At 48.5% G+C, this 16,665-nt stretch overlaps 1 protein-coding gene across 2 annotated transcripts; it reads left to right on the top strand.

The window, feature by feature from the left end:
* The first annotated feature begins 295 nt into the window (after nucleotides 1–295).
* LOC102153707 (zinc finger protein 502-like) lies at nucleotides 296–12,259 on the top strand. Of its 2 annotated transcripts, none has more exons than XM_038527557.1 (3): nucleotides 296–693; nucleotides 7,857–7,946; nucleotides 10,297–12,259. In XM_038527557.1, the coding sequence occupies exon 3, from the start codon at nucleotides 10,618–10,620 to the stop codon at nucleotides 11,470–11,472; it is 855 nt and encodes a 284-aa protein (XP_038383485.1). In that variant the 5' UTR covers nucleotides 296–693; nucleotides 7,857–7,946; nucleotides 10,297–10,617; the 3' UTR covers nucleotides 11,473–12,259. The 2 variants fall into 2 exon arrangements, with proteins under 2 accessions (XP_038383485.1, XP_038383486.1); XM_038527558.1 differs by lacking the exon at nucleotides 296–693 and adding an exon at nucleotides 5,584–5,644.
* The last annotated feature ends 4,406 nt before the right edge of the window (nucleotides 12,260–16,665 follow it).

The raw sequence follows: 16,665 nt of genomic DNA, 5'->3' as shown, positions 1-16,665 counted from the left end.
CTAGAAAGTTCTTTTGCACAATGCTGGTCGAAGGTAAGTGGCTGAGAGGATTAACTAATGTGAGAAAGCCTGCACACGAGGCGGTGGCCGGGTGCAGTGCGTGTTTTTTTATTGGGTTTTGAATAAAAGACGAAAACAAAAAGGTAGGACGTCATTGGAAGAAATTAGCATATAGGCTGAAGTAGGTAATCGTGTGGTTTCCTGGGTAGGCAGAAGAATGTACTGGATCTTAGAGGAAATCTGATGAAGCTTTACAGGAAACGGTGCGTGTGTGTGTGTGGGGGGAATTTCCCCGACTATACATAGCCAGACATGTGTGGGTGTACGTGCGTGTGCGAAGAGAAAAGGGTACGCTGTATATTTAAAAGTACATAGCCTACGCGTGTAGCTGACTGGTCCTACGCTCCAGCGGCGCAGAGCAACCAGGTTCCTACGCTCCCTCCCTGGTGCCGAGCGCCATTTGGACTCCTTTTCCCAGAAGGCTGTTGACCCTATGCTTGGCCGGTTTCCAGCACGCATCGGGCAGGGCTCTCTGGGAGAATATCCCGAGCTCAGCGCGGGCCACCGGCAGAAGAGCAGACCGGAAGTGTCTTTGGCTATTGTACTCACGTCGACGGCTGGTGGCGCCATTCCCGCTCTGTGAGGGGTTGGCTGCGGTGATGAGTCTGCTGTTCCGGCGGCGTGGTGGCTTATGTGAGTGTGAGGGACGACGAGGCCCACGTGTGCATGCCATGGTAGTGACTGAGTGGCCGAATGGGGCCCAGAAGGGAGCGCGGCCCTGGGGTGGGGGACGGGAGAGAGGAAGAACAGTGGGCGCGCGCACATGCCGGGGGATGTGAGGAAGAGACCAGTGCGTGCCCGTGAGACCTCAGCTGTGTATGGCCGAATGTGACACTGCACGTGTGCGCGTCAGAGAGGAGAGGTGTTTTGCATGTGAGTTACCACCTGTGTGTGCATGAGCCCTTAAGTGTGTGAGAGGGGCCCAGTCCGTCCGTTCTTGTGTGTGCAGGTGTAACAGGTTGTGCATGTGGCTGAATGTGTCACCACATGTACGTTTCAGGGGGAAGGGTATCCTGCATGCAAGACACCACCTGTGTGTGCAGATGAGACCTCAGGTGTGTGTGTATGTGGGGGGGGGGCAGTGTGTCGGAGCCTGTGTGTGCAAGTGTGACCTCAGGTATGTGCATTTGCCTGAATGTATTACTGCTTGTGCATGTCAGAAGGGAAGAGTGTATTGCACATCTGACACCATCTGTGTATGCAGATGAGACCTCAGGTGTGTGTGAGTGGTCAGGTGTGTCACCATGCATGTTTGTGGGGAAGGGGTGTTTTGAATGTGTGACACCTCCTTTGTGTCTGCAGGCATGACCTCAAGTGTGTGCCTATGGCCTCTACCCCTTAGTTATCACTCCCTGTTCCCCTTTTCTCCAGCCCCTGGCAACCAGTAATCTACTTTCTTTTAATTTTCTCTGTTCTGGATATGTGATATAAATGGGATCAAACAATATGTGGCTTTTTTGTGTTTGGCTTTTTTCACTGAACATAATGTTTTTAAAGTCCATGTTGGGCCATGTATCAGTACTTTATTCATTTTTATAGCTGAATAATGTTCCATTTTGTTAATATACCACGTTTGTTTACCTGAATAATGCTGCTGTGAACACTCACAGATTTTTGTGTGGACATATATTTTCAGTTTGGAGGAGGGAGGCATTTGGGTCTGTCCCAGGGAAGTACTTGTGTATGGCCACACCTGCTCCCTGTTGCTTTTGCTTACCCAGTAGTATTTCATTTCTAGAATCCTAGCCCTGAGCCCCCAAGTGAAAGCCAGGAGCCTGACTGCTATATGGGAGTAGATGGGAGGAGGCAGTGGCTTTGGGAACTGGAATCCAGCCCTGCAAGAGTCATCTACAATTTGAGATCTGTCTGAGACTAAGACCACATGCCCCCTATCTGTGGTCAAGCTGCTGTGGTCAAGCAGCCCAGAGACAGCAGAGTGGCAGGCAATGGATCTTGAGGAGCCGGTGAGGCACATGGCAGAGTGGTGGTGGTAGGGCTGGACATGTTCAGAAACCAGATCTTCCTCAAAACATGCCCTTCTCCTCCTGCCTTCACTGTTCTGCCATCCTCAGTCTAATCAAGACTACCATCTCCTCACAGATCTCCTGCCTTCCCTTGCCCCCTCTATTGCTCTCTATACTGCCCTGAAGGGGTCTTTAAATCCTGAACAGTGAAGCTATGTCCCCCTTAAACCTTCCATCCCTGCCCTGGTTGTCACAGCAGAGTTGGCAAACTCTCCCTTTAAATACCAGGTAGCGGGGTACCTGAGTGGCTCATTGGGGGGCACCTGGGTGGCTCAGTGCTTGAGCTTCTGCCTTTGAATCAGGCTGTGCTCCTGGGGTTCTGGAATCAAGTCCCGCATTGGGCTCCCCACAAGGAGTCTGCTGCTGCCTCTGCCTGTGTCTCTGCCTCTCTCTCTCTGTGTCTCTCATGAATAAATAAATAAAATCTTAAAAAAAAAATTAAAAAAACCCCACACCAGGTAGCAAGTGTTTTCAGCTTTGTACGCTAAGAGGCAAAACCAAAGATGTCAGGTAGATACTTACCTAATGAGAGAAATTTTTTCACATATTTTTTCCGCATGAAATCCAGAACTTTATCAAATGCTAATATCTGAATTTCATGTACCATTAATCTTCTGATGATTTTTCCCTCCCAACCACTTAAAAATGGAAAAACTATTCTTAGCTCACACTCTGTATAGCAATGGGTTTGCTGACCCCTGATTTGACCAAATCTACAATTCTTCCCATGCCTTCTGGGTCTGCCCGTTTCCAGGCTTCACCTACAGCTCTCCCTTTGCCCATGCCCCTGGCCACTGAATAACATTTAAGCTTAGATATTACCTCAGAGGACCTCCCTGACCACCTGATCCAAAACAGGTGCCACACATATCTACATTATGCTTTTCAGCACTTTACTACATTTGAAGACTTTATACTTGCTCCCATTCATCATAGACTGTAAGTTCATGATGTGGTACACAGTCTCCATGGAGTATTTGGTAAATGAATGAATGAACAAACACCCTCTGCAAAAGGTACTATTGCCCAGTTTTACAGATAGAAAGCCCAGGCTTAGATGAATTGAGCAACCCAAGGTCACCCAGCAGAGAGTGGTAAGGGGATTTGATCCAAATTCTGACAGACTCCACTTATCCCTCATGCTCACTGTTTACAGCCTAGGAATGACACTGGGAGGAAGGTGTGGGCACTGGGTACATCAGGACCCCAGGGATCAGCTCTCCACTCTCACCCTTGTGTGTGTTGGAGGTTGGGGGGTGCAAAACGTCCCATGTCAGTCCTTCACTCCTGGGAGTCTGATAGGACCTGAATTCAGGACAGCTGGGACTATTGCTTTTCCCTCAGAGCATTTGCCTACCTGGTATCTCACTTTGTCCCCAAACAATCCCTGTGGAGGCATCCTGGCAGGTGTCTGCTGCCAGCAATGTCTGTAAACCTGATAGTATTGGGCTGAGACCTCAGACTGTTACACAGCATATAATTTACTTTGTATGAAGTTCAAGAATAGGCACAACTTACGTGCTGTTTGAAGTCCCAGCAGCAGTCAGTCACGCTGGGGCTTCCACCTTCCTGGAAGAGGTGCCTGACGGGGGCTGTCTGTGATGCTGAAAGTCCTAGTACTGAGCTGTCTGAAATGGTAGCTAAGAGCCACATGGAGATATTAAAAATGTGAATCAGTTAAACTTCAAATTATACATCCAGTATCTCAGTCACACCACCTGTGTATCTACTGTTCAGGAGCCACATGGAGCTGATGGCTGCCAATTGGACAGTATAGCTTCACATTTTCATCCTCACAGAAAGTTCTAGAGCTTAATCTGGACAGTGCCTATACAGGTGTGTGCATTGGTCAAAACTCATTGAGCTGAGCACTCATACATCTATTAAAAATATATCTTTTTGATGGGGCAGCCCCGGTGGCTCAGTGGTTTAGCGCCACCTTTGGCCTGGGGCATGGTCCTGAAGACCCGGGATTGAGTCCCACATCGGGCTCCCTGCATGGGGCCTGCTTCTCCCTCTGCCTGTGTCTCTGCCTCTCTCTCTCCTTGTCTCTGTGTCTCTCATGAATAAATAAATAAAATCTTGGGATCCCTGGGTGGTGCAGCGGTTTGGCGCCTGCCTTTGGCCCAGGGCGCGATCCTGGAGACCCGGGATCGAATCCCACGTCAGGCTCCCGGTGCATGGAGCCTGCTTCTCCCTCTGCCTGTGTCTCTGCGCCTGTCTCTCTCTCTCTGTGACTATCATAAATAAATAAAAATTTTAAAAAAAAATTAAAAAAAAAATAAATAAATAAAATCTTTGAAAAAATAAAAATAAAAAAATACATTTTTGAAAGCAGACTCAAGTCTGACTTCCTGAGTTTAGATTCTCACCCATCACTGGCTTTACACCTTTGATTTAACCTGTGACCCTCTCCTCACCTGTATAACAGGGTGATGATAGTACCTCTTTTTCCTTGTATTAGGAAACTTGGCCAGAATTGCACAGCAAGCCTTGAGAAGTCTGCACCCTGGGGTGGCATGGAGCTGCAGCACCGGCAGCTATAGCTGCCCACAGGGACTCATGGATAGTTCTGTTTTAGAGGCAGGGTTCTGAGGTCCAGCCTCCAAGCATCAAATCAGAGGACTGCTTCTTGTGGAGCCCTGAGCTCAGTGACCTTCTACCCAGCTTGGGAGCCAGGATGGGATGGAGGGTATAAAGGTGGTGTGGCTTCTGGCAGCAAGGACACCATGAGGTGTTCCTATATTATATTTCATTTCACAAAGACCTTCTGAGACATAACACCATCCATCCTCCTGGGGACCCAGGAAGAAATGGGCTCAGAGCAGGGATATGGCTAGTTAGTGCAACATAGTGGCACATAGTAGAGCCACAGGTCAGAGCTTCCTACTCCCAAGTATTTGTCATCCTCTGGGTCATCCTGGATCCGTGGTGGCTGTGTAGACCCCTTTACGAGAGCCCGGGTGGGCTGTCACATCCCCAGACTGATTCTGGGAGGTGTGGGACCCTCTGTCTGTCCATGTGGATACTGCTTTCTCCATAGGATTCACTATCTGGGCTGGTCATAGGTGGGAACAAGAGTAGGGGTGCTTCACTGCAGAAGCTCAACTCAAGCAAGCATCTTGCTCTTCAGTACATTAGTTTCCTTCCTGCAAAATAGGTCTGGTAGTGTTGATCCTAACTATCCCTCAGAGGGACAGAATAAGGATCAAGCAAGGTGATGTAAGATGTCCACACCATGCCTAGCATGTAGTAAGTGTTGGGTGCTATGGTTCTGCCAATCCCTGGGAGGTAATCAGGAGGGAGCAGGCCCAGGTGGTTGGTGTAGGAGGAAATACCTATGGGAGGGTCTGGGGTGGGGGGGGCCCTGGAAAGAGTCTAGTGGCTGGCAAGGGTAGAGATGTGAGATGAGGGGACTTTGGGGTGTGGGTCTCGAGCCTGAGGGCAGATCTGGCCTCTCTCACATCCCCTCTCCTCCTCCAGCTCTTCCTTCTCAGTAGAGCATCAAGGAAGACAAGCCCAAGGCCCACAATACTGCATTCCCAACAGATGTTTTCCACGTGAGTTTTCAAAAATGCCAGCAGTCTCATCAGACATACTCCTTTCTATTCTTCCTTCTGTGGTACTTCTACACCTTGGCACTGGAATGGAGCCACAGCCCCCAAGGAAAATGAGTCCTGGGGCAAGGCCCCTTCCTCTGTCCTGGCCACTCCTCCTCCTCTTCCTCTTCTTCCTTCTCTCTTCACTGCAGGGTGGGGCTTAGTGACCCTGTCAATTTAGGGGACCTTGGAGGAAATCCTGGCCTGGACCAATCTGGGACATAGGCTCTTTATGGTCACCCTGCTTATCAGCAAATATCCAAGGAAAGGACAGAGCAGGGCCTGTCATATGCAGACACCTGGAAGATATTAATGGGCAAATGAGTGAATGGTGGCACTGAGCAGCATTTAGAAAGGTGGTTAGGGGCTTTGGGTGTTAATGGTAAGTAGTTACTCAGAAATTGATGTTGCGGGCAGCCCTGGTGGCCCAGCGGTTTAGCGCCACCTTCAGCCCAAGGCCTGATCCTGGAGATCCACGATCTAGTCCCACGTCAGGCTCCCCACAAGGAGCCTGCTTCTCCCTCTGCCTGTGTCTCTGCCTCTCTCACTCTGTGTCTCTCATGAATAAATAAATAAAATCTCTTTAAAAAAAAAAAAAGAAATTGATGTTGCTTGCTGACAGACTCTTTCTTCATGGAGTCTGCAAGGAGACAGCAACACACAAGCAGAGGGATTGTTGCCACAGCCTAGGGGTGCTGCTGTGGAGCAAAAAGTCCAGGTTGGGGACACTTACTGGTCCCAGAGCATATGTGGCTGGTGTTGGGTGCCATCCCATCCTCCAGGCCTCCCCTGCCCAGCCCTAAAGAGGATGCAGACCATGCAGGTGTGACAGATGGCTTTATGGGGGGCTGACAGGGGCCATCCAGCTGTTTCTCTGGGGGCCACAAAGCTGAGTGCTTTGGGAAGTGATGAGGAATTACTATGTCTTTTTTTTTTTTTTTTTTTTTGGAATTACTATGTCTTAATCTGCTCAGGCTCCTGTAACAAAATATGGTAAACTGTGTGTGAACTTAATCAACAAATTTATTCCTCGGGATCCCTGGGTGGCGCAGCGGTTTGGCGCCTGCCTTTGGCCCAGGGCGCGATCCTGGAGACTCGGGATCGAATCCCACGTCAGGCTCCCGGTACATGGAGCCTGCTTCTCCCTCTGCCTGTGTCTCTGCCTCTCTCTCTCTCTCTCTGTGTGACTATCATAAATAAATAAAAAATAAAAAAAAAAACATTTATTCCTCATAGTTTTGGAGACTAGAAGTCCAAGATGAGGGTGTCAGCAAGGCTGAGTTCCAGTGAGAGCTCTCTTCATGACTTGCAGACAAGCTGTCTTCTCTCTGTGTCCTCACACACTGGGGAGAGAGCCAAGGCGAGAGCACACCTTTGGTCTCTCCCTCTTCTTATGAGGGCATTAGGCCCATCATGGGGCCCGATCCTCATGACCTCATCTAAACCTAACCCCACCCCCTCCAAAAGGCTCCACTTTTTTTTTTTTTTCAAAAGGCTCCACTTTTAAACACCTTTATACTGAGGGATAAAGCTTTAACAGGAATTTGGCAAAGACACAATTATTCCAGTGGGACCACAGCACTCAGTGTCAAGGTGATAATAGTGCCACTCACAGCATGAGCCACACCCCTTACCCCATAACAATCAAGTGTTCTCAGAACATTCAATCTTGCTATTCCCCATGGGGCTGGGCTGGTCAGACAGGGCCCATGGTTGAGCCAGTGCATGTGGGATGTTTCAGAAGCCAGTGACATTTAAGGATGTGGCCGTAGACTTCATACAGGAGGAATGGGGGCTGCTGGACCCCACGCAGAGGATCCTGTACTATGACGTGATGTTGACGAACTACAGCAACTCGGTGTCCCTGGGTGAGGCCTTCCTGTCACCTTTTTATCCATGTCCCATGTGTGTATTTCCATGTGTGCTCACACATACATGTGTATATTTATCCCCTGCCTTGTCCCCAGCAACCCACACCCAGGTATGTCCTTGCTCTGATGTGTGTCCCCCACTTGGATCCCGTCTGTACAGAGTGGACGCCCCACCCCACATCACCACAGAGAGACCTCTCCCATGCCTGAGGCACACACACTGCACTATTGGGCCTGTTGGGGCCTGGCTGGGTTGTGGCAACAGCGTCAACACTTCCCTCCTACTTTATATCTATGGGCAGGTCTTCACGATTGCAAACCAGATATGATCTCCAAGCTGGAGCAGCGGGAAGACCCCTGGATTATGGAGAAAGATATCCTGAGAGGTCCAGGTGAGTGAAATAAGATTCTATCAGATCGGTATTTTTTTGAAAGATTTTTATTTATTTATTCATGAGAGACACACACACACACACAGAGGCAGAGACATAGGCAGAGGGAGAAGCAGGCTCTGTGCAGGGAGCCAGATGTGGGACTTGATCCCAGGACTCCAAAATCACACCCTGGGCCAAAGGCAGGCAGGCACTAAACTGCTGAGCCACCCAGGGATCCCCAGATCAGGTATTTTTTAAAGTTAATCTTTTCCCCCAGCTTTTTTAAAGGTATAATTGACAGATAAAAATTGTACATATTTAAAGTATACAACATGGTATTTTGATATACATTATGAAATGGTCACTATCAAGCTAATTTATATATCCATCAACTCACAGAGTTGTGATGTTTCTTTCTGTAGTGAGAACGCTTCCAATCAACTCTTAGGAAATTTGAGGTATACAATACAGTATCGTAACTACAGTCATGATGCTTCAGATCAGTTTATTTCTCCTCCTGGGAAAAGGAGGTGCAATATACATCAAACAGAAAGGATCTAGTAGTTGCAAGAGCCTGAAAACACCTGACAGTCATTTAGTAGTCACTTCCCCGGACCTGCCAGCCACCAATCTGCTTTCTGTCTCTATGATTTGCTTGTTCTGACCTTTCAGATAAATGAAGTTTATATAAATGTATTCATATAAATTCATTTCTTTTTTAAAAAAGATTGTATTTATTTATTAATGAGAGATACAAAGAGAGTCAGAGATAGAGAGAAGCAGGCTCCATGTAGGGAGCCCGACATGGGACTGGATCCCGGGTCTCCAGGATCACACCCTGGGCCGAAAGCAGGCACCAAACTGCTGAGCCACCCAGGCATCCCAAATTCATTTATTTTTCATATAGATATATGTCATGTTATGTGTATCCTTTTTGTCTGGCTTCTTATTTATTTATTTATTTATTTATTTATTTATTTATTTATTTATTTATTTTTGTCTGGCTTCTAACCTCTGGGAACAGTGCTCTATGCACATTCATGTCCAGATTTTTTGGACATTCTGTTTGACCAGGCCCTGTTGCAGTAAGTGTTTGGTTATAAAACAATCCCAATGGCAGCTGACAGGTGGGGTGACTCTCAGCCTTGGCCCATGCCTATCTGTGTTCCATTCTACCCCTTCCTTGCCCATTGTGCAGAAGAGGGTTGACAGCAGATATGAGGTCACCATTCTTCAAAAGGCCTGATACAGGGCTGGCCTTTGGCTGGTGTCTGGAAACTTGGATCGTGGGAAGATTCCCACCATTCCCTGAATGATAAGAGTGGTTCACTGCATGTAAGCAATTTGTACAAATAGTGTGATTTATACCAAATGCCTACTTTCCTTCTGGGAGTCTGAAATTTTGGTACATGCTACGTAGTGGGTGCATATGTGGCCAGCCCCTAGTAAAACCCTGGGCACTGAGTCTCTAACAAACTGTAGACGACACTTTATGTGTCAGAATCCAGTGCTAGAGGGGTTTGGCGTGTGCTGTGTGGCTCCACTGGGAGAGGACTCTGCCCCCTGTGCCTTCTCCCTTTGCTGGTTTTGCCCAGTGTCCTTTTGCTCTAATCAGTCACAGCCATGAGTATGACTCTGTTGAGTCCTGTAAGTCCTAGGGAATCACCAAGGCTGTAGAGATCTTCTGGACTGATCCACTCTTCTGTCCTTATCTGCAGGAGTACCATTGAAAGCCATGGGTCTGCACTGTCCCAGTGTGACTGCTGAGGTTCTGTCCATCCCTCATAGATTGGCAGTGCACATTCAGGTTAGGGCTTGAGAATGTTTCTTTGCTTATTTTTCAGACTCAGAGCCTAGGCACTAAGGTGCATGGCTGCCTCTAAAGAAAGCTCTTCTTCCTCAAGAGCAGATAACAATGGGATTCACAGGGCAGGATTTCTGGCACACCATCCAGAGAAGTCACAGAGCATGAAGGCCAGGTGGCAGAAAGACAATGCCAAGCAGTGACACTCGGCAAGGGGAAGAAAAGCCCAGACTGGAGCCTTGCTAGAACCTTCTCCTGGAACCCATTCCTCATTGAGCATGGGGGCAATTCCCCAAGGGCTCAAGCTTCCACAAGCTATGTTGGCAAGAAGGGCCTTGCCTGTGTTTCAGTCCTAGATCAGGGGCACCCCTGCCAAGGAGAAAGTGTATGGAGGCCCTTAGTTCCTTTCCAGACCTTCGTCACCCACAAGGAACTCACAGTAGGGAGGACACATTGGAGTGTGGTGGGTGGGAAGATGCCTTTGGCAAGAATGCATGCTCTGTGGTTTATCAACAGATTCCCATTATTTTTTTTTATTTTATGTATTTATTTATTTATTTTCAGATTCCCATTAAATGGAAGCCCTACACGGGCAAGGAGTGTGGGAAGGCCTTTGGACAGAGCGCACATCTTGTTCAACACCAGAGAATCCACACTAGTGAGAAGCCAAATACATGCCAGGAGTGTGGACAGGCCTTCAGCAAGAACTCGACCCTTGTTAAGCACTAGCACATCCACACAGGTGAGAAGCCCTATGCGTGCAGCCACTGCCACAAGCGCTTCTGAGAGAACCCATCCCTGGCCAAACACCAGCGGGTGCACACAAGTGAGAAGCTGTAAACCTGTGGTGACTGTGGGCATGCCTTTAGTCAGAGCACTCACCTCATGCAGCACCAGCAAGTCCACACTGGGGAGAAGCCGTTCCTCTGTTGTGAGTGTGGCAGAGCCTTTGCTGACGCCCCAGCCCTCCTGATCCACCACAGGACCCACTCAGGAGAGAGGCCTTATGAGTGCCACAAGTGCTGCAAGGCGTTCAACCTCAGCTCCTCCCTGGCTGAGCATGAGCACTACCACATAGGAGAGAAGCCATACATATGCCAGGAATGTGGGAAATGTGGGAAAACCTTCAACCAGAGCTCATCCCTCAGCAAGCACCTGAGGACATACACAGGTGAGAAGCCATACACATGCAGGGACTGTGGCCGTGTGCTTTCAGCCAGAGGTCCTCCCTGGCCAGACACCAGCAGGTGCACACTGGTGAGCAGCCCTACACGTGTAGAGAATAGGAAGACTTTCAGCCAGGCCTCTTACCTGACCCAGCACCTCAAGATTCATAGTAGTGAGAAACCATTCATATGTGGTGAATGTAGGAAACCCTTTGGGGATTCTTCAGCCCTGGTCCTGCACCAGCAGATGCACACGAGCGAGAGGCCCTACCCCTGTGGAAAATGCGGGAAGACCTTCAGCCAGAGCAAGTTCCTTACCCAGCACAAGAGGATCCACCCTGGGGAGAAGCCCTTTGTGTGTGGCAACTGTGGCAGGGCCTTTGTGCAGAGCTCCTCCCCCACCCTCCACCTCAGGACATACACCAGGGAGAAGCTCTACAAGTGCAATGAGTGTGACAAGGCTTACATCCAGATGTCACCCTTCACTGAGCACTACAGGGTGCACAGAGGGGAGTGGCCCTATGTGTGCAATCTATACAGCAAAGCCTTCAGCCACAGCACACACCTCATGTAGCACCAGCACATCCATGCGTGTGCCAAGCCCTTCATATGTGGCCTGTGTCAGAAAACCTTCCATGAGTCTACGGCCCTCATTTTGCATCAGAGGATTCACACTGGACAAAAGCCCTTTGAATGTCATAAATGTGAGAAAGTCTTCAGCTGGAGCAGATCTGTGGCCCAGCATCAGAAAATTCATTCCCAGGGGACACCATGTGAGGGCAGTGAGTATCAGAAAACCCTCAGCAACTCTTTGGTTTTCATCTATCAGTGAACTGGGGATATGCCAAACATGGCAGAGACCTTCTGTCTGTCCTTGGTGTGGTGTTCTTCATCTGGCAGAGGGCCCTCTGAATGTCAGGAACTCAGGACCAGTGCAGAGCAGCCCCCTTGCTCATCATACGCCTCTCTGCAGTGTCACCCAGTTGGGTGAGAAAGCCAGAGTGAGCCTTAAAGGGGAGCAACAGCCCCTCCCATTCTCCATCATACAGGCTCCCACAGAAGTCCACCAGATGGTGGGAGAGATCCACAGGTTGGACGGTTTCAGCAAGCCTGAAAGAGCTTGTTCCAGTTTTGCCAAGCAAAAATGAAAACAAACAAACAAAAACAAACCTTAAAGATGCTTTTTGTGGGGGCAGGTGGGTGGCTCAGTCAGTTGAGTCTGACTCTTAGTTTTGGTTCTGGTCATAATCTCGGAGTTCAGAGATTGAGCTCCGCAGCGGGGATTCTGCTTCCCCTCTCTCTCCTTCTACCCCTGTCCCCCCCCCCCCCGCCCCCCCCCCCCACTGCTCATGAGCTCACTCTCTCTAAAATGAGTAAATAAATCTTTAAAAAACAAAGATGCTTTTTCAGTTGTTTGTGCCTTGTGTTAACTCAGGCCATATGGTTTTGGGTTATGTGGTTTTGTTTTGCTCCTCTGCCAGAAAGTAAAGTTTATAATGTTGAAATGTGCTGTGTCATAAAGTCGTGGTTTTTAAAAAGACTGTGTGTCATTCATCAGCTTCAGCATGAGGACTTCATTAAAATCAGTTGAGCCAGTGACATTTATGTAAGACTTTAGCACTTCATAAGCATTTACATACATTGTTTTGTTTATTCTCCTCAGCAGCCCTGAAATGCAGATATTTTTATCCCCACTTCATAGACAAGGAGCTGAGGTTTTTAAAAAAATATTTATTTATTTATATATTTAGGGAGAGGTGGAGGAGAAAGAATCCCAAGCAGACTCCTCATTGAGCATGAGCCCCATGCAGGGCATGATCTTATGATCCAGATATGACCTGAGCTGAACACAAGAGTTGGATGCTTAACTGCATCATCCAGGTGCCCCAAGGAGCTGAGATTTTGAGAGGTTAAACCACTTGCCTGAGGCCCCTAGCGAGAAGCCACTCATATTTCAAGATGAAAATACTAGAGTTGGCATATAGAGTGGGACAGAGTGGCAATAATCCCTCCATCCTTTTCAGCATATGCCAGGGGCATTTACTGTAAAGAGGCAGCTCTAGAATGTAATGTCCTTGAAGAAGCAGGTTGAGCCATCTGGCTGACTTAGGGAAAGATGAAATGTAGGAGCTGGGCAGCCATTGCTCAGTCCAGACGTTGGTTATGTGCCTGCTGGAGCCATGCCTTTGTTCTGTCACAGGCATGAGCCTTTCACTTTTCCATACAGCCTCACTCAGGGGTTCTCTGTGGCCATCAGGATGTGGTCTGGCCTTGAAGCCTCTGAATTCACCCCCCACAGCCCATCTTTCCAGGTTTATTTCCAGTCATTCCTGTGTTGTCCAAGCCCAGCTTGTTCCGTGTCCTCAGCATCAGTACCCTCCAGGGCACCTCCTTACTGGCTGAATCAGAAGCAGCCTGTCCTCCCCTAATGCCCCCCATGGCAGCATGAACATTGTGTTGTCACTGTCCATGTCCTGTTCAGAGCCCACCCTGGACCCAGAGGCCCTTTAGCACACTCTGTAGACCCATCTCCTGGCATGTGGCAGGGCCAAAATCGACAGGGAATGAATGAATGAATCAGTGAGACACCAAATACAAAATGACTGCAAGGAGGACGACTGGGTGGCTCAGTTGGTTACACATCTGCCTTTGGCTCAGGTCCTGGTCCCCAGGGTTCTGAGATCAAGTCCTACATCGGACTCCCAACTCAGCAGGGAGCCTGCTTCTCCCTCTCCCCCCCTGCTTGTGCTCTCTCTCTCTCAAGTAAATAAAATCTTTTTTTTTTTTTTTAATTACTGCAAGGGAGTTCCCAAGACCACCTTCAGGTTCCATGACTCACTAGGACTCCAGAACTCAGAAAAGCTGAGATACTGTTTATTACAGTGAAAAGAATACAAATTATAACCACAAAGTTAGAAGGTACATAAACTGGAATCCAGGTACAAACTTCCATTTGCCTTCTCCCAATGTAGTCACACAGACTCTGTAGTACTCCCCGCAAGGCGTGACAATACACATGAAGTATTGGCAGCCAGGGAAGGTTACCCAAGCCTGGAGGCATTTACTGGGGGTTGGCCACATAGATGTGCATGACTGGCCTTAGTTCCTGAGCCTCCAGTTGTCTCAGAGATTAGCCTGATCCGGTGTGACTCAAGGTCCCATCATAAATCACACCTGGTGTAGCCTAAGGCTCCTGGTGAGGAAAGACACTTATCAGGCAGGATATTCCAAGGGCTTGGAGGTTCTCTCAGGAGCCAATCCCTAGGGCCTGTCAATTCTTTGTAATGTGCAGTTTGGACATCCCAGGTCTACTGAGTTCTACTCTTTGCTGCACAATGGCCCAGCGCAGCTGGTGACCAGTGATGCCTCCTTACCTAGCCAAGTGCCACAGCTACTACTACAGCACACAAGAGAGAAGAGGCTTCAGCCAACTGGAGGCAGTGTTGTTTGGGATGCTCCAGATTCCCCCACAAGAGGGCAAGACCACCTCAGGAGCTACATCTTCAGGAAAGCATCCTGTGTGAGCCCCAGGGACCAGGCTGAGAAGTAGGAGAAACTGGGCAGCTGGTAAGCCTCTGGGGCATCACATGGCATGGATGGGGCAGGCTTGCCATGGGCCTTTCTGTAGGGTGGTTGGGCCTCAGAACCAGCTAAATCCAGCTCCATGAGTTTAAGTCCACCACAACCCAAATAAGCTCTGGGTCTCTACCCTCTGCCTCATATTCCTTATCTGTAAAATGGGATAGTGATCCCTTCCCTACAAGGATTTAACATGTTAACTTGTAGAGAAAGAGTATGTCCAGTATGAGTGCTGTTCCACCAGGAAACAGTCTCCAGTTGAGGCAGGTCAGTGATGGTCATAGATTGGCTACGGTTGGGCAATGAGAAAGATGTGCAGCCAAAGGTATTGTGAATGGCCCTATGGGAACTTGGCTGGCCATGTGGAGAGGATAGCAGTTGTAAAGGCATGGGCTTTCGGATTGGGAAGACCTGAGCTTTTCTGGCATCTGATGGTCAGGGCAGAGGCTGGCACAGCACCACACAGAAGCAGGGTCCTAGCCACAGAATGTCCCTGGGGCCATTCCTTCCCATAAGGCAGATGGTCTTCAAGTTCTTTGCCCATTACCATTGATAGCTCACCTCTCTCTCATATCAAACATCTGTCTGCAAAGAGCTGTCCAGACACCATGCCAAGGGCAGGGGAGCCATGGGCACTGACTGCAGGAGGCAGAGGCTGGGCATCCAGGCCCAGCCAGACAGTCCTGCGAAGGGGAAGTCCATGGGGCCTCAAGGTTCTCACTTCTCTACTTGGGTGGCCCCTGGTAGGGTGTGCATCTGCACTTGAACACACCCTCACACATTGCACACTGACAAAAGATTCTCTCCATGACCAAGTTTCAGTCAGGTTGTTCTGAGCAGTTTTTGATGAGGCCTCAAACCTGGAGCTTCTGTGTCCATTATAGAGTCTAGCTAAGTCACTTTAGCAAGAATCTCCCACCTTCCATATGTGTTTACTCTGGTTCCTCCTCCTCCCCCTCTCCCCAGTGATGTCTGCACACCCTGGCCTGCCTTCAGCAAGAATCCTGTTTGACACCCCCTTTCCCCTGACATTTCCTCTTAGTAACTGTTTTTCCACTGACCCCCATGCTGCTCCCTGACTATAAATCTCAGAGTTGGAATCAGAGTTGAGCCCAGTTCTATACTGAGGGCACAGGGAGAGGTAGAATCTTTTCTTTTAACTTTTTAATTTGATTTAAATTCAATTCAATTAACATATAATGTATTATTGGTTTTAGAGGTAGAGGTCAGTGATTCATCAGTCTTATATAATACCCAGTGATCATTATATCATGTGCACTCCTAATGTCTATCACACAGTTACCCCCTGCTCCCACCTCTTATGGTTTGTCCAGTCTTTGACCTTTTCTTTTTTTTCTTTTTTCTTTTCTTTTCTTTTCTTTTCCTTTTCTTTTCTTTTCTTTTTTTCTTTTCTTCTTTTCTTTTCTTTTCTTTTCTTTCTACCATTCTTTTTTATTTAGTTGACAGAGGGTGGGGAAGCTGCAGGGAGAGGGAAAGGGAGAGGTAGGCTCCGCAAGGAGCAGGGAGCCCAATGCGGGCCTTGATCACAGGATGCCAGGATCATGACCTGAGCTGAAGGCAGATGCTCAACCAATTGAGCCACCCAGGTGCCCCATCTTTGCCCATTATTTATTTTTATTTTTATTTATTCATGAGAGACAGAGAGAGAGAGAGAGGCAGACACAGGCAAGGGAGAAGCAGGCTCCATGCAGGGAGCCCAACATGGGACTCAATCCAGGGTCTCCAGGATCAGGCCCTGGGCCGAAGGCAACGCTAAACCGCTGAGCCACCTGGGCTGCCCATCTTTGGCCATTCTTAAATTGGTTCTTTGTTGAGTTATAAGAGCTCTTGATATTTTCTGGATACAAGTTGTATTACCTGTGTGTCTGTGTGTCTTTACGGGGATCTCTATGTCTGTGCATCTGTGTGACTCAGTGTGTGGCTATATCTGAGCAGGCACAACTTTGTCTCTCACTATGGGCAGAGGTAAGTAGAGGGTGTCATAATCAGCTGGAAAGAGGTGGGAGTTTCTTATCTCAGTTCTCCATGTTACAAAGTCAGGTTTATTATCCCCCATGTTATGGAGAAAGAAGTAGAGAACCAGAGAAGTCAAATCATCTGCTTGAACAGGATAGAGTAAGAAGTACTTACTTCTTACTGGGAATCTTACTGGGAATCGAGATCAGCC

This window comes from Canis lupus, chromosome 1 (genome assembly GCF_011100685.1).
Source record: "Canis lupus familiaris isolate Mischka breed German Shepherd chromosome 1, alternate assembly UU_Cfam_GSD_1.0, whole genome shotgun sequence".
Lineage (NCBI taxonomy): Eukaryota > Metazoa > Chordata > Mammalia > Carnivora > Canidae > Canis > Canis lupus.
The sequence above is the reverse complement of the archived record's forward strand: the minus strand, read 5'-3'. Positions and strand labels throughout refer to the sequence as shown.

Bases quoted from the DNA above. Each gene is read 5' to 3' on its own strand.
- LOC102153707 (XM_038527557.1), top strand. From the start codon at position 10,618: ATGCAGCACCAGCAAGTCCACACTGGGGAGAAGCCGTTCCTCTGTTGT.